The sequence below is a fragment of the Tupaia chinensis genome, unplaced genomic scaffold (assembly GCF_000334495.1).
Source record: "Tupaia chinensis unplaced genomic scaffold, TupChi_1.0 Scaffold000112_1, whole genome shotgun sequence".
Taxonomy (NCBI): Eukaryota; Metazoa; Chordata; class Mammalia; order Scandentia; family Tupaiidae; genus Tupaia; species Tupaia belangeri.
In genome coordinates, this window is record NW_006159576.1 from 2,071,930 (window position 1) to 2,098,243 (window position 26,314).

The window sequence follows — 26,314 nt, forward strand, 5'->3', positions numbered from 1 at the left end:
GGGCGCGCTTTGCAGCCGAGCCGGACTCGGAGGACGACGAAGAGGAAGCGGTGGTTTTCCCGGAGTCGCCGCTGCAGAGACCCACGGTGCTCGTGGCCATGCTGGCCCGCAACGCGGCGCACGCGCTGCCTCACTTTCTCGGCTGCCTGGAGCGGCTGGACTACCCCAAGAGCAGGATGGCCATCTGGTGAGCGCGGACGGCGCCCCGAGCAGCCGCCGGGCAGGGGAGCGCCGAGGGCAGTCGGGCACACAGCGCGCACACCCCCTCGCCACCAGCGGCGGAGCGGGGGGCAGGACGCGCCGGGTTGTGTGCGCCTGGGTGCAAAGACGGGCCACCAGCCCGCGTGAGTTGGTATGGGTGGTGTGCAGGAGCTTGGGGAGACCCCTCAAGAGGGCTTTCGACTCTCTCCCTTTCAATCTCGAGGATTCCTCTTTCCTCACCTCGGAGCTCTAGCCCTGGAGCTAGGTGATAGGTGCCTGTCGCCTTCTGCCCCTCCAGACCGGCCTGTAGAAAGGAACTGCACTAGCGAGCGGGTTCTTGGCGGCGAGGGTGCGTCGCTCTGACCTCCAGGCTCCCAGCTACTGCGCCTGCCGCAGAGGCTGGAAAAGTGGCTCCCCGTTCTTTCAGGTTGGGCGTGGACCCAGAGGTGGAGGTTAGTTGGAGTAAGGGGCGAGGCCGTGGTGTCTTCACAACCAGGTTGGGTCTCCCCCAGCGCTCCAGACTCTCCCAGCCTGTGAACCCCTTTGGAGCGCGTTCCCCGCGGAAGATGGAAACAGCGCCCAGGGCCTTGGGGTTCTGTCCTAGGGCTCAACCCAGCAGCCCTCGGGAAGACAGACGCTACTTTTGTCCCCCGAGGAACGTCCTCCCTGGGCCGAGTCCCCGTGTTTGCTGCTGGGAGAACCAGGGGATCAATGTGGCTGGCTGCCCGTCCCACCTGTAGCACTTGGTCCAGGCTCCCTTCTTTTCTAAGCTTACTATCAGAAAGCCAGATGCTGGCGGCTAGGTGCGCGGCTAAGGGGCACGATGGACGCTGGCCAGGGGAGGTGGCTGTCAGGTAGGCAGACGGGAGGACTCTGACCCCCAAGAGGGAGACAACCCAGGTCCGACTGGAGCAGTTTGGATCAGGTGTGGATAAAGAGCTGTCCTCACACGGGAGGCGTCTTTGCAGCAGCCCTTGGGCAGAGGACAGAAGGAAGAGTAAGAGCAGCAGCTGGAATCGGCAGCCTGGCGCTACCTGGGGGGAGCGCCGCAGAGGCGCGAAAGCAAACATGTGGTATAGTACCGCACTGTGCTGTACACTGCCGCCCTACGCAGCCGGCTGGACGTGACCGCCTCCACGCAGATCCGGGGGGAAGTGGGGTCGCCAGCACAGCCCGCCTTCAGAACAGAGGGATATTTTTTAACCGTTTCAATACCAGAAGGAAATTTCACGAATGTCAACTCTCTGAGTTGCTTTGGTCAAAAGAGATGTTTTGCAATACGATTTTTGTTCTCTACGCACGATTTAGTTTTTAAAAACATGACCCTGTTTACTGTACCAAGTTAAGAAGGGGCGGAGCAGGTGCCAGGCACAGATTTACTAACCAATTTACCCTCATCGCTTGTGATCACACAGAGACTTGTAAAAGAAACCCTGTGATCCTTATTTTATGAATGAAGAAACTGACTGGGATCAGTTCAATAGCTCCCTTAAAGTCACAGCGAATGGTAACACTGGGATTCGAACCCAACCCCGTTTCTAAAGGTTACCCTAAGTGTAGTGGTTGTGGGAACATGATGTCAGTTTATTTAAACCTACAAGCTACAAATTAGGAGGCTTGTCCTTTATCACTCTTGAGATGTGGTTGGGTAGTATTCATAGGCATTGTTTGCCTCGTCAATAACTGAGAGAATGAGAATAAGTGACTTCAGAACATCTCTCTGGCCCTCGGGGTTCCTACATTTTGTAATAGGATTAGAATCGGCTAGCTTCAATGGACTTCCTAAATTCCCCGGATGTTCCAGGTGATATGGACACTACTATTCTATGTGTATGGCTAGCATCCCAATTTTGCTAGACCTTTGGGACCTGCTTTCCTTTATAGCCATGTGGGAAGGTTAAGAGAGAAGCCCAAGGCTTGGGTAAGGCCCTTGGCAATCCTTGCATTAGTTACTGAAGACTCTGTACAATCTTTGTTCTGTCCTAGAACTCCTATGTAATTTATTAGGTAATAATAATAATGCCATTGTTATTAACTATTTAAAATGCCAGCTTTAAAATAGTGCGTTACAACATTTCAATGTACTTTTATCAACGGTGTTACCTCGTTCGATTCTTTTAAAAACGTTTCCTTTACTCACGATGGAGCATGTGTGGGTGGATGGATGTGAGAGAGCAGAGAAGAGGACACTCCACGGGGTCTGGTCATACCACGCTCTTCTTCCTCCAGTCCCTTAGCCCATTGGATCTCGGGCACTTGGGCACGTGTAGGGTATGTTTCAGACAGGCCAGGCCAAGGATCCGAACCATGGTCACCATGTGGGATCCAGCTTCAATTAAGCAGTGTATTACCGCTGCACCACAGGGCCAGCCCCGGTTTGATTCTTACTACCATTCTGTGAAGAAAGAAAATGATCTGTGTTTTCCAGAAAAAGAAATGATGTCTGAAGTAAGTGACTTACTCCAGATTACATTGATGAAGTCCACAAATACTTAACAATAAGAGCTCGTGGCTTTTCTAAGAATTTTCCATTCGTTTTCTGGTTTTACCTTCATAACGACCCTATCAGGTATGGACTATTATCACACTGTTTTACAGGTGAGCAAATTGCTGCATGTGGTGGTTGTGCAAACACATGCTCCTAATGGCCTTATTTTGTAAAGATCCAGTCAGGGTAGAGCCAAAAAACTTAAATAAGACATCTTTCCTAACAGGGAGACTCAGCTCTTTTTAGTGAGCCGAGTAAAGTGATCTGAATGGCATTAAAGGTTTGAGATGGAATCAAAGGATTTCTAAATCAGGTTGGGGCAGCTGTGTGGTCATGGAAGCTTCAAGGAGTTGACACCTAGTTTGAACTGACTTTGAAAGGATGATTAAGAATCATCTAAAACTGAGGAAAACAGGAGGCTTCCAGAAAGAGGGAACAGCAAGACAAACATAGGTAATGGACCAGAGTGTCCATGCAGGAGAGTTAGAGCCTGTGGCAGGTCAAATGACGGCAAGTCTTCAAACTTGCTGCGTTGCCCCTTGAGTCTTTCTGGAAATGCTGATTCCTAGAGGAGACCAAGGGAGTTTTTATCTGGGAAGCTTTGGGATGTGGCACTCCAAGAAGAGGTGGTACCTCAGTTCAGGATGTGACAGTTCGGAGGGGCTTCTGCCAGTTGCTGACTCTAGTTTCTCCTTCCTCGGATCTGTTCGGCATTCTGAGCTGCCAGCTGAGTGGTGTCTGCTCTGCAGGGCCAGCACACACCCGTGGGAAACATGGCTGTGACTCTCCAGTCTGGGGGGCCAGATTCCATTGACTCTCACATCAGTAACGCCCTGTGCAGAGTCCCTTTCTTTCTTGTTCATCCACTCACCTCTACCGCAGTGTGTCTGAGAAGACTTCTTTCCTACATCATAGGGTCGTTGAAAGGCCTGGCTCATTGATCACATTCACGCTTCCCCGTGATATTTTTTTTTCACTTAAACTTCTGGACCACGGGCCTAATGGTGTCATGGTGGTAACACAACTGCACCCATAGAGAAAAATCCTGGATTTATGTCCCAAGGATTTCCTGTATACACCAGACACATGTCCATGCCTATGACCCACACTGGCTGAGGCTGCGGGTGGATCATGGCATAAAGACTCTGTTGGAGGAACCTATCTCTCGCTCTTTCTCCCAGTCTCTCTGTCTCTTTTTCATGTAAGAAATAAATCAGAAGAAAGAAGAGAGAGAGAGAGGAGAAAGCAATCTCTGGACCAGATTTGCACTGCACATACAGATGAAATAAACACCAAGAAATTGACCTGAAAGATCCTGCTGCTGGAGAGAGTAGAGTTACGCAGCCAACATCGTGTTTATTTAGATTGGGTTGAATAAAAGAAAGTGTATATTTTAGTGATACAGTGCTTTGAAGCAGCAAAAGAAAACCCTTTTTATATTAAGCAGTCTGATATTAAAACCCAGCAAACTAATTGCTTTCCTTCAAATATTACAAGTCTGTAATAAGAAACTAAGGATGACGCATCTTCTGCTGTGATTAAATCTGCCCTGAGTTCCTGGGAATCACCACGTGCTGGGATAACGGGAAGTGTCAGACACTGTGGCATGCGGCAGTGGCCTTCAGTGGGCTCTCTTTGATTCAGTGGGGCCATGAAGAAGTGGCCTTAGCAACACAGGGAAGGCTGACCCCATCCCCCTTCCCAAGCTCACGACTTAGGAGAGACAGGACCAAGTATCCTGATAGTGAAACAGGGAGCAGGGCCTCAGAGAGATACAAGGTCTTTCGGAAAGCTTTGCTGTTGCTCATGGGGGGACACTTGGGATCTACGGTCTGTGTAGTTACAGGGCAGTAACTGCTTTGTAATTATAGAACCACTTGGGTATCTCATTCGGCAGAGTGTGAACCGTAATATCTAACCTGAGAGCCATTTTATGGGTTTTTAAATAGAGGTGAGTTTCTGGGGACATGAACATAAACAGTGATGAGCTTTTGTTATTTCTGGCCCTGACATTTTGCACACTCCTTTATCTCTGTGTCGTTCTGGGATTGTCTGGAACTTATCTCCAAGTTTTAATGCCCAGCCAATAGCATGGTGGTGAGGGTTTAACCAGATACATTAACTAAGCTCTGTTTATAACATCTTCTGAACTACTGTTAATGATGTTAACTACTGTTAACTCAGCACCAGTGGTGAGAATGATGGCGTGTTTTGTCATTACAGTCTTGCGTGAAATGTGATATGTTATCCTTATGGATAGGTGTTTCAACTCATGGCTGAAAAAGTGGATGGTACTCTAGGCTTCCTATTAATCTATTTTCCTCACCTCTCTCACCCTTTTCCTTGTTTTTTTTTTTTTCTTTTTTGTTTTGTTTTGTTTTTCTTTCTAACTGGTAGTCTAGTACACAGTAAGGATATGCAAGTAGAGTCAGACTAGGGCTGCAATCTTCTGTGTGCTCAGGACACATCAGTGAATTTCCAAGATCTAGCTTCTCATTTGAAAATGACTCATACTAACACATACCTCAAATAATTATCATAACAAGACAATGAGACATATATGTACCATGTATTTTACATAAATGTTGCTAAATAAAGGATAGTTGCTCTTTTCTGGCAGTCTTTTCCTTTTTGTTCCATATTTCTCTCTCTCTTTCTCTCTCTCTCTCTCTCTCTCTCTATCTCTCACTTTTTAGGTTTTTGCCGTAGGACACTTGTGCTCACCGGAGAGAGACAGAGAAAGGGAAAGTGAGAAATCACCCCCATGGGGATGGCCATGCCACAATCCCTTCTCCTCCATGCTCTTCTCAGTATTTTGTGCATACACACACATGCGCCCAGCATGATTTTCAAGCCACCAGGTCTGGGACTCAAATTGTGATTGGCCATGTGGGATAAGCACTTTACGCATCATGCCACCACTTGGGGTCCCAGTCCCATCTCTTCTAAGTTCTCTTTCAAAATAAAGATTTTTTTTTAAATGCAAAAGGAATTCCATTTATTTTCTTCCTTCCAAAAACAATGATCAGTGTAATGTAAGTGGTATTTCGTTTGGAGGCACTGTTCTAAATGCATTGTGTGGTAACTGATTTACCCACCCTAGGTGCAGGGTGCCATTACATTCCACTCTCTCATTTTACACAAGAGGAAACTGAGGCACAGAACATGTAAATAACTGACCAGAGCTCATAAGGCGAGCACATGGTAGAGCCAGGATGTGACCCAGACAGCCCATGTCTCAGACTGGATACTGATGGTCTGCATAAGACCAGGAACGGACCAATTAGTTCCTGCTTCTGTTTCTGTCAGTTGACCCAACTTGGGGAAATTAGAGTGCCAATGTTTCTTTCAAATGAGATTTGTCACTTCTGCTTGAATGACGCAAGGGACTCAGTGGTTCCCTTCCGCTGTCCTGATCATTTCATCACTCAGCTCAGACGCTTCCTCCTTACTGAACTCTGTTCTGTGTCGGTAGATTTCATGGGAACAGAGCAAGCCTAAATATGTGAGCTGTCTGTAAATATGCAGGCCACTTGCTGTGAGCACAGCCACACAGGGAGAGAAAATGTCCCGAGTCTTGCTAACGGCAAATGGTTAGGCCAGCGTTACCATGTGCATTTTGGCTACATTTTGAGTTCATGCTGGTAAAACAGAGAATCTATTTTTCAACCTTTTACATTAGTGGCATTATGCTTACTCATCCTCTAAACACAACTTTCTTCCAAACAATTGGAGAAAACTATCAATCCTCCCTCGACCTCCAGCTGCAAAACTCGCAGGACCTCGGAATTAGCGTGCACATTGCCACTGGGTAAACACTGAGTGAGTCATAAGAGATGTCACCACTCCTACTGCTCCAGTGGTGACAAATTGCCCACAGAATAGAAAAGGTATCTTAATTGTCTTGGTTCGATTTTATTGAGTTCCACAAATGGGGACTCCCAACACAGGGCACTTTAAAAGATTTCCCTCCAGTAGGGGACCAGCAGTTGGCATAATGTCTACGTTGCTGGACTCCCATGTAGTCAACCGCAGTTCGAGTCCCAGACCTGGTGACTTAAACTCACGCCGGGCGTATGTACGTACTTGCCCAAAATCCTGAGAGGAGACCGGAGGAGAAGGGATTGCAGTGTGGCCATCCCCCTCCACCCCCCCGGGGGGATTGCAGCGTGGCCATCCCCCTCCACCCCCCCCCGGGGGGGTGATTTCTTGCTTTCTGCCACAGGGCTGGTGCCGTCACGTCTGATTTCTCACTTTCTGTCTCTCTGTCTCTCTCTGTCTTTCTGGCAAGCACATGTGCCCTACAGCAAAAAACTCTCCAAAAATAAAGATTTTTCTCCCAGTAAATTACACAGCAAATATGTGTTGGGATGAGATAACCGATGTCAAGATTTTAAATCCTGGGTGGCTGTTTCAATATTGATAGTTTTATAACAAATATCTCTCATGGATTAAGGAGCACACCAGTTATTCTGAGCAGAGTGTATTTTCAGAGCTTTGTCTTCATCTCCTTTATCCCCCTGGTTCTGCCACGACGTTCCTTAGACTGCAGGTATGTAAGTTTCACATGGTGCTCTTGCCTGTCTGTGGTGGTTACAGAAACGAACAAGGCAAGCTTTGTAACCGGGAAGGCTGCTGGTTGTACTTCGGTCCTTTTTCCAACACTTAAATGTGCACACAGGTCATATCGCTGTGTGGCACTGTCTCAGGTCCACAGCACAGGATAGGAGGGCCATTGTAAGGTTGACACGGACTACACAGCAGGGCAGTTATAAGGCTTGTCCCTGCACATTTCTTTATATGACATGACAATACACAGTGAAGTTCAAGCCTGAGAGACACTAGTAGCTTATACAGCATGGGTCTCAGACTACTCCGCAGTTATCGCGTTATGAAGAATTACTGTATGTGCTTAAATCATCTCTATTATTCCTCAGGGATTACAAAATGTGTGTATTGTTAAGGTTTGTACATGTTTATTCTCAGAGTGACTTGTTCATTTCATTGCATTGTTATCTATTATAGTGTTAGCATCAGTAGTATATCAGTTCACATAAAAAATTGTTTATTTAAATTAAAACCTATGGGGTCATTGTATATTTATTTAATAGTAATTTCGTTATTTTACACATTTTCTTCCCTGAATTTTTCTCTCTCTCCTGTTAAGTTTTTGTTATAGCATGTGCACGCTAGCCAGGGAAAGTGAGAAATCACCGCCACCCTCTGGGGTGTGGGGGGATGGCCACGCCACAATCTCCAGTCTCCCCCAGGCCCCTGGGCATGCACGTACACGTACCTGGGGTGATTCTCAAGTCACATAGTCAGCCACCTGAGATCCAGCACCCCAACCTTCATGCCACCTGCTGGCCTCAACTTTTTCTCTTTTAAATTTAGAATATACTGTCCACGTAAACAATTCAAACAGTGTGAGTGGGAATGTGATCAGATACATCTTCCCCTACTCCATACCACTCGCCAGGTAGCTCCTTGCGTGTTGTTCTAGAAGCCTTCCCTGCACAGACCTATATATTTTTCATTTTAACCTAAATATGAGGGGTTGATCTGTCCTGTTTTGCATAAGTGTTACATTTTGAAGTCTATTTCTTTATTCCTGATTCTTTCCTTTTCTAAAAAGTTTACTTATTTATTTCTTCTATGACCAAAAGAGATAGGAGAGCATCAGAGAGACAGCATCCCTGGCAGGGTCTTGACCCCACAATCATCCCCAGCCCCAGCCAGCCCAGATCTTGGGCACACAGGTGCCCAGTGTACTCAGGGAAGAGACATGACACATACCTACAACCGTCCTTTGTGGGTCAGCCTAGCAAAGTGTCACATTTAACCACTGTACCACCCTCTAGCTCCCATCCCCAGGTTCTTTCTTTTTTAATTTTTAAAATTCAAATGTATTTACTGTTATTATTATTTTCAAATTTGGTATAGGGCATGTGCAGCCACGCGTGTGTGAGAGAGAGACAGTGAGATAGAAGAGGAAAGTGAGAAAGCAAGCCTCCATGTCTGGGACTTGAACCATGGTCGATCATGTGGGAATCCAATGCCTTATCCACCATGCCACCTGCTGATACCATTATTATTATTATTGTTTTTAGTTTGCTATAGGGCACATGAACTTGCCAGAGAGAGACAGAGAGACAGAGAAAAAGAGATAAATTCACCCTTGAAGGGGGATGACCCCATGACCAATCCCTTCTCCATTCCTCTTAGAACTTTGGGCATGCATGCACATGTGCCTGACATGTTTCTCAAATGCAGGTCTGAGACTTGAACCACATAATCGGCTATGTGGAAACCAGCAACCCAACCACTGCCCCACCTGACTGGCCTCTCATCTCAGAATTTTAAATCACAGCCAGTCCATCTAAACCTGTGCCCCAAGTGACACGATAAAAGCCAGCTTCCCATAACCCTTGCTCTGAGCAGTTCTTCTGAAAAACCTCTCTGATAACATCTATCCCAGTCTCTTGTCCTTCTTGTTTTGGCCTCTAGAAAAATCTGTCCCCAAGCCCATTGGAAAAAAAAACTCACAAAACAAGGCTAGTCCTATAACTCAGAGGTTAAAGGAATTAGATCCCATAGACTGACCATTGTTTGAGGCCGGGCCCCAGCAGCTTGAGAAACTTGCCAGGCTCAGCTGTGTGAGTGCCCGAATTCCTGACAGGAAGGAGGAATGAAGGAATGAGAACTGCGGCATGGCCACGCCCCACCAGGGGTGCTCTCTTGGTCTTCCTGGTGAGTGCACAAGCCCTCTGGCGATTTTTTTTTGATGATGTATAATCGGCATTCAAGAAATACTGGGTGGTCAGAAAAGTCATGATGCATTTTTGCTAGAAAAACAGAAAAATACGTCATATTTTTTCCAACAACCCAATGTTCATACTGTAAATGTGTAACTTGACAATGTTTCGCAAATATAACATGCCCATGTAACCAGCACCTGACCGTCCCAGGCCTGTATTCATACACTGCAGTTGTTGTTGGGGCTGAGTGGCCGCCGGACCCCGGCTTTGTCCATCAAGCCTGCACCGTGAGCAGGTACAGCAGCCCTCAGAGTCCCCTTTGACTTGACTTATCTGACCCCTGTGAGTGTGACCCTTGCTCCCTCTCCCGACCGCTGAAGGAGCCCTAGGACCTAGGTAGTAACTACTTTTTAGAACCAGCATGCTTGGCCAGCTGCCAGTGAGTGACCCAGCGGTTAAAGGACCCAGATTGTATGACTGTTCCCTCAGCTCTCCATTCCTCTGGTAGGAAGCTTGTGTGTTCACGTTCTGAAAAGCAGAAGCAGGATCTCATTATAGGTAACAACTGAAAAGCCGTATAGAATATAAAGAGAGTATAATGAATTCATTGGAGTTTGCTGTTATCCAGATCCGTGATGGCTAGCCAAGCTGCTCCCATGACCTAAACCTGAGATTGGTGGGGGTGGGGGTGGGGGGTTCTGCTTCCTCTCTAAGAGCAGGATTTGTCAGGTGCAGACTGGAACAATAGCCTCATGATATCCTGCCAGGGCTGAACTTAGGACTTTGTAACACGTTTCATTTAATCGAGGTAGCAATGATTATCAATTCAGCAAGCCCCGGCCTAGTTTTGAATTTATTAGTCTTGCCAGTGAGATTCGTTCCTCTACAAACAACGCGAAAGAACTCCTTCCCTTCAGTGTTTTCTGATTGATGTTGGACGACTCCTTAGAAGATGCATACTTAATAAACGTGAATCCTAACGTGAGTAATGACCCTGCCTGCCCGCAAGAGCAGGGCAGAAGGCTGGGACTGGGAGCACGCTGTTGCTGTGGAAACATTTCATGAGTACCTCGTTTCATGGGCTGTGCTGGAATAGCTCACTGCTTCCAGGTTGCTCGCTTTGAGGTCTCTTTAGGGATGTGTCAGGTTGGAAAGGAACTTTTTGAAATGGAGCGGTTGGCCCCATTTTGTCTGCCACGCCCACGAGTCCCATAAAGTATCTGCTCCTGAAAGTTCATGGATTGAACTGTGGCTGTTTTGTGAAGATAATAGGAGGAAACTTTATCCAGCTGTGGGAATAAAAGGTGGAACCTTCGAGAAGTGATCAGAATGGGGTCCCTATGATCGACTCCTGGTAGATTTATAGAGATGGGATGAGACAGGGACACGTGGAAGCAGACACATGTGCTCATGCTCTTACCATGGAGCGTCAGCCACCGTGTTATCCACAAATAAGATCCCCCAGGTGCAGCCCCGTGACCTGGGACCTCCAAAACTGTGAGTCACAATACACCTCTGTCTTTATAAATTACCCAGACTCAGTTGAATCTGTTATTAGCAACAAGCAGACTGATATGGTAGCACAAAGACAGAAGGAAATAGCACTCTCTCTTTCCAGCCCCCTTTCTTTCTGGAAGTGACTGTGTATGTTTTAGAGATAGGGAGGACAGTGTGCCATGGGAGGCTCCTTGTTCTCACAGCGAGAGACCGGAGCTGTGCACGGATTGGTGTTCTCCCTGAAAGCCAGGTTGAGGGAGCCCAGTGGCTGCTTGTCAGGGTCTTAGGAAAGGCAGACTTTCTCGAGACCAAGAGTGGAACTGAAATTCCCAGGATATCTATGAAAAATGTGGCTGTGGATACTTGGGCTGTAGCATTCCCAAACACGAAGGAGCCCCTTGCTGGACCAGCAGACTGCTCTTTAGTTTCTTGGATGCCAGCCATCCCCATAATCCTGTCCAAGCTCCACACACCGCAGTCATTATGGCTTCGAACTGCCAAGATAGCAGAAAGTTGCTGCCAAGTGGAATCAGAGTTCTTTGTGTCATCCCGCACTGCTGAGCAGTAAGCTTCTGGGCAGCTTCCAGGCTGCTGCCTTCGCTCTGCTAGAGGCAGGTTGGGTAGGAGAGTATTCAGACAGGCAGACCGGGTCTTGCGTGGCAGGTGGATTTTGTGCAGTAGGCATGGAGGGCTTGAAACAGTCAGCATGCTAAAATATTTCAGAAAATTACAAGTCTCGGTGCCTCTCCTCAATCTCGTTAGACTTAAAGATTGACTGGACATGAAGCTGGCAGGCGGTATGGTGGTTAAGGCACTGGACTCTCACATAGCCAACTACGGTTCACATCCCGGACATGGCCGCTTGCTTTCTCATTTTCTCTCTCTCTCTCTCTCCCTCTCTCTCTCTCTTGCTGTCTCCCTCTGATCAAATAAAAACATAATAATAGTAAATAAGATACAATAATTCTTTAAAATAATAAAAGATTTACCAGGCACATTGCTTTCCATTCTACAGTTTATTCTTTAGCAAGGCAATGGAATCCAAAGCGTGATGTAATCCTTTCATTTACTCTGCCATCACAGGTTGTCTATGTGGGTAAATCCCAGTAATTGTGTTGAAATTAATAGTTGCAGTGCTCTAAAAGTGATCCACCCCTATGGGTTTAGTTCATTGGCCATGAGAGGACATGGCCCTCATCCCTGTTCGGTCCACCTTTTGGTTTAAGGCTCCTGGGCTTCAACTAGTGTTTCCCAAATACTGATTCAGAGTCCAGGTATATCTCAGCACCTGGGGCTTTTGTTAGAGACCTAGATTTCCAGGCTGCATTTTAGCCACATTCAACCAGATGGTTTCTGGGAACCAGGAGCTTGTGAATCTGTTCTTAAGCACATACACAAGCGGTTATGCACCTACAGCACAGGCCTCGGAGTTCGAGAGTTTGGAAAGTTGGCTTATGCTGGAATCTAAACTCCAGACTCCTGATGCTTCAGCCATCAAAAAAAAAGCCAAGGGGTTTTCGCATTAAGAGAAGCAGTGTGGTACAGGATTACACAGGAGAAGCCCAGCCAGGCCTGCATCATATGTGGTCTTTATTAAGCTAAGCACATATGTTCTTCCTCCATCCAACAATGACTATGTTAAAGCAAACAAAACTTTTTAAAAGGCCATGCCCCAAACTCTGCCCATTGTATGAACCTCCTCACACTGGAGCTCAATATAAAGTGATACTTTCTTAAACTCTTTTTTTTTTCCTCTGTGTGTCTTACATGATAAGCTATTTAGCTATTTAGCATCAGAAGAGAAAGCGTTTTCTGATGAATTTTTTTTTTTTAATAGAGAGATTTTTGCTATGGGGCGTGTGTGCTCACAGGAAAGACAAGGATAGAGAGACAGAAAGCAAGAAATCACCCCCTGGGGGCAGGGGGTGGCCAGGCTGCAATCCGTTTTCTCTTCTTGGGATCTTGGGCACGCACACACACACACCCAGCATGAGTTTAGGCCACCAGATCCAGGACTTGAACCGTGGTCAACTATGTGGGAGTCCAGCGATGTAACCATTACATCATTTGCTGGTCCTGCCATCTTTTAATAGAATGTTGGGCTGGGGCCAGCAGATGGAGTAGTAGTTACGTTGCTGGTCTCCTACATAGCCAAATGTGGTTTGAGTCCCAGACCTGGTGGTTTGAAAATCACACTGGTTGCATTTGTATGCATGCCCAAGAGCCCAGAAGGAGAATGGAGGAGAGGGAATTGTGGTGTGGCCATCCCATCTGGGGAGGGGGGTATGATTTCTCACTTTCCCTCTCACTGTCTGTCTCTCCAGTGAGTGCACATACTCTATGGCAAAAACCTCCAAAAAATGAAAAAAAAAAATAGAATGGAGAAAAATCAAACCCACATTTTCTTCAACTAAATAGTATTTATTTATTTGAGTCATTTCAATTCCCATACCCCCAATCTTATTTTATTTTTGTTGATTGTATTTCATTTTGTTACCTTTGATTTTCATTAATAACTCCCCCCCCCCTTGGCCATCATCTACATTGGCACAGTGGTAATGCAATGCTTCATGATGCTGAGGCCACATGGAAAGGTCTTGAGTTCACATCCCAAGGTCTCCCTAGGCGTAGCAGGCAGGCAAGGTGTCCCCAGTTCTTGCTCACTAAGGCTGGGGGTGAAGGGTGGTACAAAGACCCTGTGGAGGGTGCCTCTTTATCTCTCTGCCTCTGTGTGTGTGTGTGTGTGTGTGTGTGTGTGTGTGTGTGTCTCATAAAAGAAATAAATTAACTTTAAACATTTTTAAAATAAAATTTAAAAAGAAGGTGGTGGCCTCATAACCTAGCAGTTAAAGAAGCTGGATCCCACATGGCTGACTGAGATTCAAGTCCTGGACCCAGTGGCTTGAAGAAAACTCCAAATGGATTTGCATACATGCCCAAAATCTTGAAAGGGGCGGGGGAGGAATAAAAATGGGACTGCAGTGTGGCCACACCCCATTGGGGGTTGCTTTCTCCCCGTCTCTGTCTTTCTATTTCTTTCTGGTAAGTGCATGTGCCCACTGACAATTAAAAATATAATAATGAAATAAAAATTCAGACCCCTCCTCTCATCTGTGACAAATGTAAGCAGTCTGTTAAATTAACCTGGTTTTAGTAGCTGCTACTCAGCCTTAATTACACGTTACTAAGCCTGGTGGGCTCCCTGGTTACAAACTCAGCCCTAGCTTGTCGGAACCCCGCCTCGGTCCTGTTCTGCAGCACAAAAGCTTGTTCTGTCTGTGGCTACTGCTCAGATCTTCCCGAGGAGTTGCTACAGTACCATTAGTCCTGCACCCACAGCAGCCTCTGCGGGAAGGCTCACAGCTCAGTTGCTAAATTTTGTACTGCACACTCTGTTTTCAAAAATCCCCCAGGAAAGCCAAGTTTATATGTCCTTTCCTTTTTTACTCCTTTCTCCTTCTCACAAACATGAGCTGCATTCCACAGCTCAGCATTCCACAGCTCAGCACGTTCCAGTTCCACCGAAGGACTAGCCATCTGGGGAGGAAAGAGAGCCCTGTGTGGCGTCCCCAGGACCATTGCCTCCAGCCAAAGGGAGACGCTTCCATTTCTTCCTCCCCACATGGAGGCATCCTTGTTCCATTAGCCGTGCTGTCTTGTGAAAAGACCGTTTCTCATGCTGGGTCAGTGTGAACACGCTCATATCCTCTCCAGGTCTCGATTTCCCCTCCTGTAATATACAGAGCGATAGCCTTGTGGCCCCCAGTGCAGCCACCTAGCAGAGTCATTTAATGGGGGGACCAGCAGATGGGGTAATGGTTATGCTGCTGAACTCCCATGTAGTCAACTGTGGTTTGGAGTCCTGGACTTGGTGGCTTAAAACTCTTGCCAGGCGCATATGTGTGAATGCCCCAAATCCTGGAAGGGGACGGAGGAGAAGGGATTGTGGCATAGCCTTCCCCACTGGGGGATGATTTCTCACTTTCTGTCTCTCTGTTTCTCCTGTGAGTGCACATGCCCTATAGCAAAAATTTCTCTAAAAAAAAGAATGGAGGAGAAGGAATTGCAGCGTGGCCAACCCCCGAACGATGATTTCTCACTTTCTGTCTCTCTGTTTCTATCTGGTGCCCTAAAGCAAAAAAAAAAAAAAATCTTAAAAAACAAACAAAAAACCTCATGTCGGGCATGTGTGCATGGGTGCTCAAGATCCCGAGAGAAGAATGGAGGAGAATGGATTGCAATGTGGCCATTCCCCCTGGCGTGATTTCTTGCTTTCTGTCTCTCTGGCAAGCACACTCACTCTGAGGTAAAAATCTCTCTTAAAGAACAACAACAAAAAAGAATCCTTTAATGGGGTCTTAAAAATTACCAGTGACTGGGGCTGGTGGCAATGCAGCATTAAAACGTGGTGCTCTGGGAGGCCGACCTGCGAGGTAAGGCTATGGGTTTGAATCCAGACACTTCCCTGAATACGCCATCCACATGTGAGCCATGATCCGGGGCCAGCTGAAGTTGGGGGTGAATCATGGCAGCAAAACTCTGCTGAGGGGGCTCACTCTCTCTGTCAGGCTCTTTTACTATGGAATAAATAAATAAATGAAACTATTGCTGCCTGAACCCCATCACAGACTGGTTAAGTCTGCATCTCTGGGGTAGAGCCAGGGCAGTGGGCATATTTAGAAAGCTTCCCAAGGGGTGGTAATTTGCAGTGAGTCTTGAAAACCTCTGGATGACATGTCCTCTGGATCCCTTCCTAATCTGACATTATTCCCCCTGCATTGGAGTGACCGTAGCTGAAGAACTACCATGAAGTATAATTCTGCATAATTGATGCTTCCAGGACCTCAGCCCAACTTTAGATCTCTTTGGTGTGCCCTAAAAACAAACAAACAAACAACAAAAAAAAACAATCTCCTTTCCTAGGAAGCTCACTGTGATTGGCCCAGCCGTGTACTGTGCTTAATGGTGCTCACGAAGCGTGTGTCTCCCCAGGAGGTATGGGCTTGAAGGTGACTGAACTGCCACGGAGTTGGAGCACTTGAGGGCCAGCCTTGCAGGAGCACATCCTGGAGCTTTGCAGGAAGGGGCTGTGTGCACCAGGTGCATGAGCAACCTCAGCCGTGGCTTCTTTCTCCATCACACAAATGGCTGCTCTTTGGCCAACAGAGCCGCCTGTGTTGAGGCTCCTGAACGCATCTGGCCAGTGCTGGCCAGCTCAGGATTCCTTCCTGCAGTATGTATTTTGGTGTATTGCCCAGCCTTGCTTTTAGGTGTTCTGTTTCATTCTGGTGCAGGGCCTCTAATCATCTCTGGGTATTGCATTTCTGATGTTCCTTTCCATGGCTTTGGAGTTTAGCTTCTTTTGTTTCTAGATTTGCATAAACAGTGCTGCCTTTGTCCTGTGGCCTTGAACCCACTTCAAAGCTTTGACTGGGCATCTGAGACTCACTGGCTCCTCATTTCTGAGGCATCACATTGCAGCCGTGCCAGCAGGTGACTGAAGGTCGCAGCCCCACTTCTGGGCCAGTTTCTGTCTCTCAGTCAGAGAAGATGAGATTAGATTCTGCCAAGTCCTCTTTGATCAAGGTCCTGAATTTTAATGCTACAGGAAAATTCTGGGGCCTGCCTGATGAGGCAAGGACAGTAACTCAAGAGTGTACGCTGAACTCCCCCACCCCGTGAGAGGCAGGTTATTATTTTCTAAGTGTTTTTCTTTTTTTATATGTATTGTATTCATGATAAAGACTGTGCATGTGTGTGAGAGAGAAAAGACCTCCACAGAGTCTCACTGCAATCCCCTCTCTCCAGCCGTCTAGCTAGGAACGATCTTGGGCATGCGCCATGCCCAGTGTGTTTTTAGACCAACCAACCCAGAGATTAAAACTCACAGTCAGAGATCAGCAGATGGCCTAATGGTTACATCGCTGGACTCCCACATAGTCGACTATGGTTCAAGTCACAGACCCAGTAGCTTAAAACTCAAACCAGGCGTGTGTGCGTGCATACCCAAAATCCCTAGAGGAGAATGGAGGAGAAGGGATTGCAGCATGGCCATCCCCTCTGGGTGGTGGTTTCTTGCTTTCTGTCTCTCTGTCTCTCTGGCAAGCACACATGCTCTATAGCAAAAACCTCTCTAGAAACATCCTTGTCATCCTTGTTCCATTAGCTGTGTTGTCTTGTGAAAAGACCGTTTCTCATGCTGGGTCAGTGAGAAAACGCTCATATCCTCTCCAGGTCTCGATTTCCCCTCCTGTAATATACAGAGCGATAGCCTTGTGGCCCCCAGTGCAGCCACCCAGCAGAGTCATTTAATGGGGGGACCAGCAGATGGGGTAATGGTTATGCTACAACAAACTTACAGTCAACTCGTGGCTTCCATAACTGCGGTTCTGTTCACTACTGACTATGCTACCAGGCTGGAGCGTTCTTTATTTACTTCTTCAGAGAGAGAAAGTTAGATGAGGGAGAGGAGCAGCCCCAACAGGGCTTCCTACCATAACCAACTTTCACCCCAGCCCCAGCCAGCCTGGACACGGGCACACGCACACACATCCAGGGTGTACAGGGAGGCCTCAGGATGTGAACTTGGGACCTTCCCATGTGGGTCCAGTGGCATTACTGCTGTGCCACTATCTGGCCCTTTAGGAGTAGATTACTAAGGGTCCCCCGGGAAGCACAGATGCTCCAGGCTCATTGATCAGGTTTTGCTACTGATGTCAGCTTTGTGACCTCCAAACCCTTATGCTCCCAAGCACTTTACTGCGACAAAGGTAGCAGTTGAACTCTGTTATCCATATGTGATTCTGGTGTCCCCAGGCCAGCTTGGGTAACAGGTTGGTTCGATCCAGTCATCCAGCCCGCCGTTCCAACACTAGGTACAGTTAGTTTCTTCTCTTTTTAAAAGAGTTTTGCCTTAGGGTATGTGTGCTCGCTGGAAAGAGACTGAGAGACAGCAAGAGGAAAACTGAGAAATCATCCCCCAAGAGATTGGCCATGCCACAGTCCCTTGTCCTCCATTCTCCTCCTGAGATTTTGGGCACACATGCACACATGCCCAACATGAATTTCAAGCTGCCAGGTCCAGGACTTGAACTGTATAGTCAGCTGTGTGGGAGTCCAGTGCCTTAACCACTCCTCCACTTGTTGGCCTGTGCAGCTGATTTCTTAACTGTGCTTTTACATAGCCTATGCCACACACCACCTCATTTTCAGATTTTCCTAACTCCTCGGACTTTACTAGCTGCAGCCGGCTGTGTTTGTGGTTTCACTACCGGCAGCGGGAGAAGCCGAATGGCTCACTCTGCTGGCATCTTATTTGAGATGCCAATGTGAGATTTTTTTTTTTTGTCTTTATTTATACTGAGATTTGACTTCCTCAGGAGTTTTTGATTCATCCATGTCTCAAATCCTTGATAGTTTTGGATAATTTACATGTAAATAAAATGATAAAAAGTCTTCTCAGTAACCTGAATGAAACTGCCATCTTGTTCATGAAATAACAGTAGCAAAAAGAAGGGCCGTCATGAGACAGCCAAAACAAAAGAAAAAGAAAAGAAGAAGGAAAGAAAAGAAAGAAGGAAAGAAGAATGGAGAGACGTGTGTGGGCAGAGATGGTTCCAGATCTAAGCACAGGGAAAGCTGCTGTTGACTCTAGGCGTGGGATGCTGGGGTGCGAGTGTACACTGCAGGTTGGTTTGCCCTTTCTTGGGCACGTTTTGGAAAAGGCAAATGTAGGCAGGCATCTGGCATTTGCCGTGGAGATGGGACACGGTATGTGACTTCGGTCCTTGTAAGAGCTGGTCGGCTGTGGTGGCGTATTTCACCTCTACTTCGCGAGGAAAGAGGCTTGGGGGCACGCCTCGGGGTAGCAGACCCGGCTGCTGGAAGACAAGTCACTGGGTTCATGGATTGTTAGGCTGCTTCAAGGGCCACTCCCCAGGGAAGGCCTGACTGCGCTGTGGTGAAAAGTCTCATGGAGATGCTGCATGTGGGTGTGCAGCTCACGCCCTTGGAGAGCACACATGTGCAAGAGGCCTGGCAGCCCACAGCTGGACCAGGCCCCGGCTGACACTCTGGTGGAGGAGCGGAAGGGTCAGCACAAGTGGGAGACAGAATCTCCCCACGTTCAGAGTTTGAATTTATATGCCACAGAGAGATAAAATCAAGGAGGCAAAAGTTTTTTTCTTTTTCAGTGTGTTCTTACTGGGGACTCTGATGTTCCTGGGGTTCAGTTTCTAAAACCAAGCTCTCCCCTTTCTGAGCTACAGCCAATAAAGAAAAAAGCAAGTTTTTTTCTGCTGGGGCAGACTCTTCCTGAGAAAGCACTGCTCCTTGGCTGCTTGCCTCCTCCTCCCTGGTCCTGGCTACTCAGCTGATAGGCTGCAGCTGTCAGCGCGCAGGCTCGTCCCTAGCCCAGAGCCGACTGTTGAGTTTCTTTGTCTTCTTTCCTTTTTTCCTCCTCTCCTTCCTTCTCTCTTTTTCTTTTTCACCCTCTCTTACTCTTTCTTTCTTGCCCCTTTCTTTCATGAGCAAGAGAGGAGAGACAGACAAACAGCACCCTCAACAGTCTTGACCCTGCCACGCCACCCCCCAGCCTCAGTAAGCCCCAGATTATGAGCCCCAGCATACTCAGGGTTATCTCCAGGTGAGAACCTGGAACCTTCTCTCTGCCTTGAAGAATATCATGCTTTAGCCCTGTGCCATTGTCTGGCACCTCATATTTTAAAAATTATTTATTTTTTCCGTGTGTGTGAGAGAGTCAGACAGACAGACAGAGGGAGAAGTACAAGACAGGCACCCCAACAGTTCCTTCACACCACGGTCCGCCCCCAGTCTCAGCCAGCCGGCAACATGGGCACGCGTGTACACCCAGCATGTACCTGAGGACTCAAATCTGGGACCTTTCCTTTGCTTCGGGGTCACGGGGCCTTGCTTTACCACTGAAGCACTGTGGCTGGTCCGCTCTGAGTTTCTGAAGGAAGACTTCTCGGGTGGCTCGGTAACACTGGGGCTCAGGGGGTAGCATAAAGGGCCCCAATGAGTTTCTTACTCTGCTATCGTAGGCGATGTGATCTCCTGGACTGGGGGGCCAAAAAATGTATTCCCTGAAATAAAACTTGTCCCTTTCTTCCACATAACAGAACATCTGAGATTTAGTGTTGCTTCCCATAATCTGTGCATCAGCTGACAAATTTGGCGTGATGCATTGCCTTGGGATTCTGTAGCTTTCGGCTAGAAAACAAATAATTTCCCTGAGAGAAGCACGTGATCTCTCTTTTTTTTTTGGAGAGGTTTTTGATATAGGGCACGTGTGCTCACCAGGCAGACAGAGACAGAGACAGAAAGCAAGAAACCACCCCCCGGGAGGATGGCCACGCTGTAATCCCTTCTCTTCCATTCTCCTCTCGGGATTTTGGGCACGCACGCACATGTGCCCAGTGTGAGTTTTAAGCCACTGGGTCCAGGACACGAACCACGGTCGACTACTTGGGAGTCCAGTGACATAGCCATTATGCTAACTGCTGGTCCCACGTGATCATTTTTGATGCCAAAGGAACAGAGGATGAACAAACCGAGGTCTCCTTTAGACCTTCTGAAATCATTTCTTTCTGGTGAATTTTAGTTCTCATTCTCACTTCTATTAGCATTATGGATGTGGTGCCATCATCTCTTTTCCAATTCTTTTTATATTTCTAAAGAGACATTTTTCTAGGAAGATCCTCATTCATTTCTTGATGGATTCATTCATTGCATGATCCATATAATGAGTTGTAGTGGTTGTAGCAGAAATTCAGCCACCTTATCTGAAATCATTGGGAGGAGCTGTTCTTCCTTTAAGTTGTAAAAAGTGATGATGACTTACAGGCCGACTCTGCGGCCATGTTTAAGGCAGCTGGATCCCACATGGCCAACTGTGCATGTCTGTGTTCTGGATCCAGTAGACTGAGAAACATGCCAGGCATGTTTGCGTGCATGCCCAGAATCCCAGAAGGAGGAAAGATGGAGAAGGACTGCAGTACAGCAATTCTTCATGGGGAAGGGGGGCGTGTGCTTTCTCCTCTCTGTCTCTCTCTGGTGAGCTCATATGCCCTCAAGCAAAATAAATAAATAAATAAATAAAAATAAAGTGGCTATAACTTTTAAAAAAACTCAGACAGGTCACTTGTTTTTAGCAGCTTAAGAAAATTACATGTATATATGTGTGTATGTGAATACCTCTCTCTCTCTCTATATATATATATATATGTGTGTGTGTATGTATATATATATACATACACACATATATATATACCTTCTTTGGCCTTTGATTTCTCGTAAGAAAGAATACACAGGGCTACAGCCTGTAGTTAATGTCACTCTGGGTGGTAAAATAGTACACTATCTTTTCCAGACCCCTGAACAATCAACAGTTAACTAGGGAGATCATTTTTGGTAGAAGAACTGCATATATCATTGTCTCAAAAGAGACCTGGGCTGCAGATTCTGTCTGGGGACCTGCTTCCAAATACTTGCTCAAACTCCTCCCAGCTTCATCTGAACTTGGCATTCATTCCACTTTGACATTTCAAAGTGTTTGAGTACTCTACGTTCCCAACTAGATAGACAGTAAAACAAAACCAGTAATCTGGTGTTAAATACAAAGTGAAGGAGACAAAAATGATCATTTTATGATTTCTTTCATTTCTTTCATCCCTGTATGATTCTGTTCTGTGCTGCTATAGCAGTCTACGGCAGACTGGGTAATTTATAATGAACAGACATTCATTTGGTTTACAGTTCTGGAGGCTGAGAAGTCCAAGGTCAAGAAGCCAGCCTCTGGTGATGGTCTTCTTTCTGTGTTGTCTCATGGTAAAAGGGCAAAGAGAGCATGAGAGAGAAAGTCACTTTTTTAAAATAAAAAGATGCAAAAAGTTTTTCAATGAAACAAACATTTTCAAAACAGCATTGAAAAGTAAGTGTACTTGACCATACTCAGCTCATTATACAGCAGATAGGTGAACAGGATAATAATTCATGACAAACAGCGTGTTTAATGAACTGGCAACAGAGATATTTGGTCAAGGAAAGGCAGAGGAACTTTGTCCTTTAAGAATTAGAACCGAGGGGCTCCATAGTCATCTGGCATCCACTCAGTGTTGTATGTATGGTTAGAAATGTACATGATAGGAACTTCCAGGATCTTCGGGATTCTTTATTTAAGATCTTGGTCAACTGTGGTCATGATGTGACACTTGTGCTGAGCTACTCTCTGTACTAAACAGTCATCGGCAATGGTTCCTTTATGCGTGCATGGTCATCGTTCAAATCTTGGATCCTTAGAGCCACTCGATACTTTGGCCCCAGTTTCTCAGTTTCAGCCATCACACAGTCAGTTATACCAGGGATACACTTGGCGTAGGACGGTCCATCACTGACTGCACTAAGTCCAGTTTGGCTTTAATGGAAAAGTTGATAAAGTTGGTATCAACCAGGGTGTGGTAAGGTGGACCCTGCTATGTATTACATTGAAAGAATAAGGAGGAAGGGTGTCGGTGGATGTCTCTTTCCTTCAGTGTGCTAGGATCTTTCTTTTCTTTCTCTTTAGGTTTTAATCTATCCTTTTCTTTAAGCCTCTGATCTCTGAGACTAAGCATTCGCTTCATGGTCGCACACTTTGTTGTTCTCTTTGGTTTCCCCATGCTCACGCCGCACTCTGGTTTCTTCTGAAATCACCCAAGAGTAAGTCAATTTATAAGGAACACACTCCTGGAATAGTGACACTAATCCATCTGTGAAGGTAGATCCCTCCTAGCCTAATTATCCCTTAAAAGTCCTAAGTCTCTTGGGGCCAGCAGGTGTCATAGTGGTTGATGAGCTGGACTCCCACACAGCCGGCTATGGTTCGAGTCCCAGACCTTGTGGCTTGCTTGCTCTCTCTCTCTCTCTCTCTCTCTCTCGTGTGTACGTACCCTATAGCAAATTAAGGTAATAATAATAATAAATAAATAAATTTTTTTTAAAAAGATCCCATGTTCCAACACCTCCATATTGTTAAAATTCCCAACATACAGACTTTGGGCAGTCAAACCACAGCAGTCACTAAGAACAATTTCATACTTTTTTCAGGTTCTTTAGAAAAGTAGAAAGCTCTGGTTATTTCTTTAAAATTCCTGGGAACCAGCAGTTAGCGTAATGGCTATGTCGCTGGACTCCCACGTAGTCGACCGTGGTTTGCGTCCCAGACCCGGTGGCTTAAAACTCACGCTGGGCGCGTGTGCATGCGTGCCCAAGATTCCGAGAGGAGAATGGAGGAGAAGGGATTGCGGCATGACCATCCCCCATGGGGGGCGATTTCTCACTTTCTGTCTCTATGTCTCTCTGTCTGATGAGCGCACGCGCCCTATAGCGAAAAACCTCTCCAAAAAAAAAAAAATTCCTTTCAATGTTGAAATAATATGTAAAAATATGAGGTTGTTTGGATATATTCTTGCTTTTTTTCTACCCAGCTATGGTAGTATGTGGTGGTTGATGCTGCTACTTTGTAGGCTGAGACTACATGGCAGCCCAAGTTGGATTCTTGGCCCACTCTGAAAGCTTCACATCATAGGATGCACTTGTTGTGCCAGCTACTTGGGAGGCTCAGGCAGGAGGACAGTGACATAGTAAGACCCTGTCTTAAAAATAAAGGCCTGCTTTTAAAAAATAGTACCTTGTGATTTGCAATATTTCAACTGACCTCCAAGATGGTACCCAGTGGTCCTTTCCTCTGGCAGCCGCTTCCTACTCTGACTCGCATGACATCATAGAATGGGTGGAAGTGAGAATGTGTCACATCTGAGGTCAGGTCATAAAGGTCTTTGCAGTTTTTGCAGTGGTCTTGTGAGTACTTTCTCTGGGGGGGAGGGGGCAAGCCTCCACAGCAGGAGGACAACCAAGCTGTCTCATGGAGAGGCTCGACAGTCAGGGGCTAAGGCATGTGAACAAAAGCCAGCACCACATCTAAGCATAACCTCATGGAAGACTCCAAGGGAGGGTGTCATGGATGCCTGGGCCACATAATCACATAACAGTGACAAGTGTCATTGTTTGAGTTGCCAAAGGTATAGATACAGACTTGCTGTCACAGATCTTATAGTATACTGGGGGAGAGAGGTAATAAACAAGTAAATGAAAAAACAAGATAATTAAAAGTGACACATGTTTGGGAGAAAGTAAGAGTCATGGGGAGTGTTTCATAGATAGGGTGGTCAGAGAAGGGCTTTTTGAGAAGGTAATATTCAAATGATGAGAAGGAACTGCCTTGTCAAGATGGAGAGGAGGGCAGAATGGAGAAAGTCGGGGAGAGGTTTCACTGATCAGAAGAAAGCATCAGTTGGTGTGGCTAAGTCTGTTTTCATTGGCATCAGATTTGCCTTCAGGATTGCACTCCTGGGACCAGCAGTTAGCGTAATGGCTTTGTCGCTGGACTCCCACGTAGTCGACCGCGGTTCACGTCCCGGACCCAGCAGCTTAAACTCACGCCGGGCACATGTGCGTGCGTGCCCGAGATCCCAAGAGGAGAATGGAGGAGAAGGGATTGTGGCGTGGCCATCCCCCCTGGGGGATGATTTCTCGCTTTCTGTCTCTCTGTCTCTCTCTGTCTTTCTGGCGAGTTTCCTCTGGCAGCCGCTTCCTACTCTGACTCGCATGACATCATAGAATGGGTGGAAGTGAGAATGTGTCACATCTGAGGTCAGGTCATAAAGGTCTTTGCAGTTTTTGCAGTGGTCTTGTGAGTACTTTCTCTGGGGGGGAGGGGGCAAGCCTCCACAGCAGGAGGACAACCAAGCTGTCTCATGGAGAGGCTCGACAGTCAGGGGCTAAGGCATGTGAACAAAAGCCAGCACCACATCTAAGCATAACCTCATGGAAGACTCCAAGGGAGGGTGTCATGGATGCCTGGGCCACATAATCACATAACAGTGACAAGTGTCATTGTTTGAGTTGCCAAAGGTATAGATACAGACTTGCTGTCACAGATCTTATAGTATACTGGGGGAGAGAGGTAATAAACAAGTAAATGAAAAAACAAGATAATTAAAAGTGACACATGTTTGGGAGAAAGTAAGAGTCATGGGGAGTGTTTCATAGATAGGGTGGTCAGAGAAGGGCTTTTTGAGAAGGTAATATTCAAATGATGAGAAGGAACTGCCTTGTCAAGATGGAGAGGAGGGCAGAATGGAGAAAGTCGGGGAGAGGTTTCACTGATCAGAAGAAAGCATCAGTTGGTGTGGCTAAGTCTGTTTTCATTGGCATCAGATTTGCCTTCAGGATTGCACTCCTGGGACCAGCAGTTAGCGTAATGGCTTTGTCGCTGGACTCCCACGTAGTCGACCGCGGTTCACGTCCCGGACCCAGCAGCTTAAACTCACGCCGGGCACATGTGCGTGCGTGCCCGAGATCCCAAGAGGAGAATGGAGGAGAAGGGATTGTGGCGTGGCCATCCCCCCTGGGGGATGATTTCTCGCTTTCTGTCTCTCTGTCTCTCTCTGTCTTTCTGGCGAGCGCACGTGCCCTATAGCGAAAACCTCTCCACGGGGGGAGAAAAAAAGGATTGCACGCCATTCTACTTTGAGCTGCTTTTTGGAAGAACTATGACTGGTTTTTAATACCATCAACAATGGTATGTTTTTATTTTAATTCTTACCAACCCATTCAACTATACAGTTTAACATCCACCGGTTAATGGAAATAAATATTAGTTATGCCATTAACATTTGTGTATTCTGTCAGCCAATTCCCTCTGCATCCTGATTTCACAGTGGAATGTTCTGGAAAGACATTATTTTTCTTCCTCTACTGTCGTCAGTGTCAATGTCCGCACTCATAAGATTCAGAGGGACAATGCTCATGAAAAATTAAAGTGCAATATTTAAAAACACAACTAAGCGAACAGAACACACCACCTCCACAATAAATGCAGACATTCTACATATCCAGTGAGCCTAAGGAACGGGCGAGTGCTGAGTGTGTCAGATCTGCGTCTTCTCCCGCACTAGGAGCAAGGTTAGGAGTGTTGACAGACCTGCTCAACCTATAGCATAAGTCACTGAGTCTCAGGTGAATTGTTTTCTCTTCTCTTAGTCATTTGTTCTCTTTACGCATGGAGCAAAAATTTGCAAAACACAAATCATTGGTTTGAATCCTGCTCTGCATCTTCCCCAAAGATCAGATGAACACGGTCCACTTTTTTAAATTAATAATTATCTATTTTATTTGTTATTTTTATTTTTAATTTGAAGGAAAGGGAACGTATAATAGCAAGCCTCCAGATTCAGGTCTTGAACCCTGGGTCTCCGTGTGGCAGTCTAGCACCTAAACCGCCATGCCACCTGTCGATTTTCACAGTCCA

General features: G+C 46.6%; 1 protein-coding gene and 1 pseudogene across 1 annotated transcript in view; one reads left to right on the plus strand and one right to left on the minus strand.

Moving 5' to 3' along the window:
- Nucleotides 1-7: 7 nt before the first annotated feature.
- COLGALT2 (collagen beta(1-O)galactosyltransferase 2) overlaps nt 8-26,314 on the plus strand; it is a 156,889-nt gene continuing 130,582 nt past the window's right edge. The window contains exon 1 of the mRNA XM_014586062.2: nt 8-187. Coding sequence (XP_014441548.1) covers nt 99-187 — 89 coding nt within the window. The 5' untranslated portion in view covers nt 8-98. The remainder of the gene's footprint in view (nt 188-26,314) is intronic.
- LOC106734415 (rRNA-processing protein FCF1 homolog pseudogene) lies at nt 21,764-23,697 on the minus strand (annotated as a pseudogene).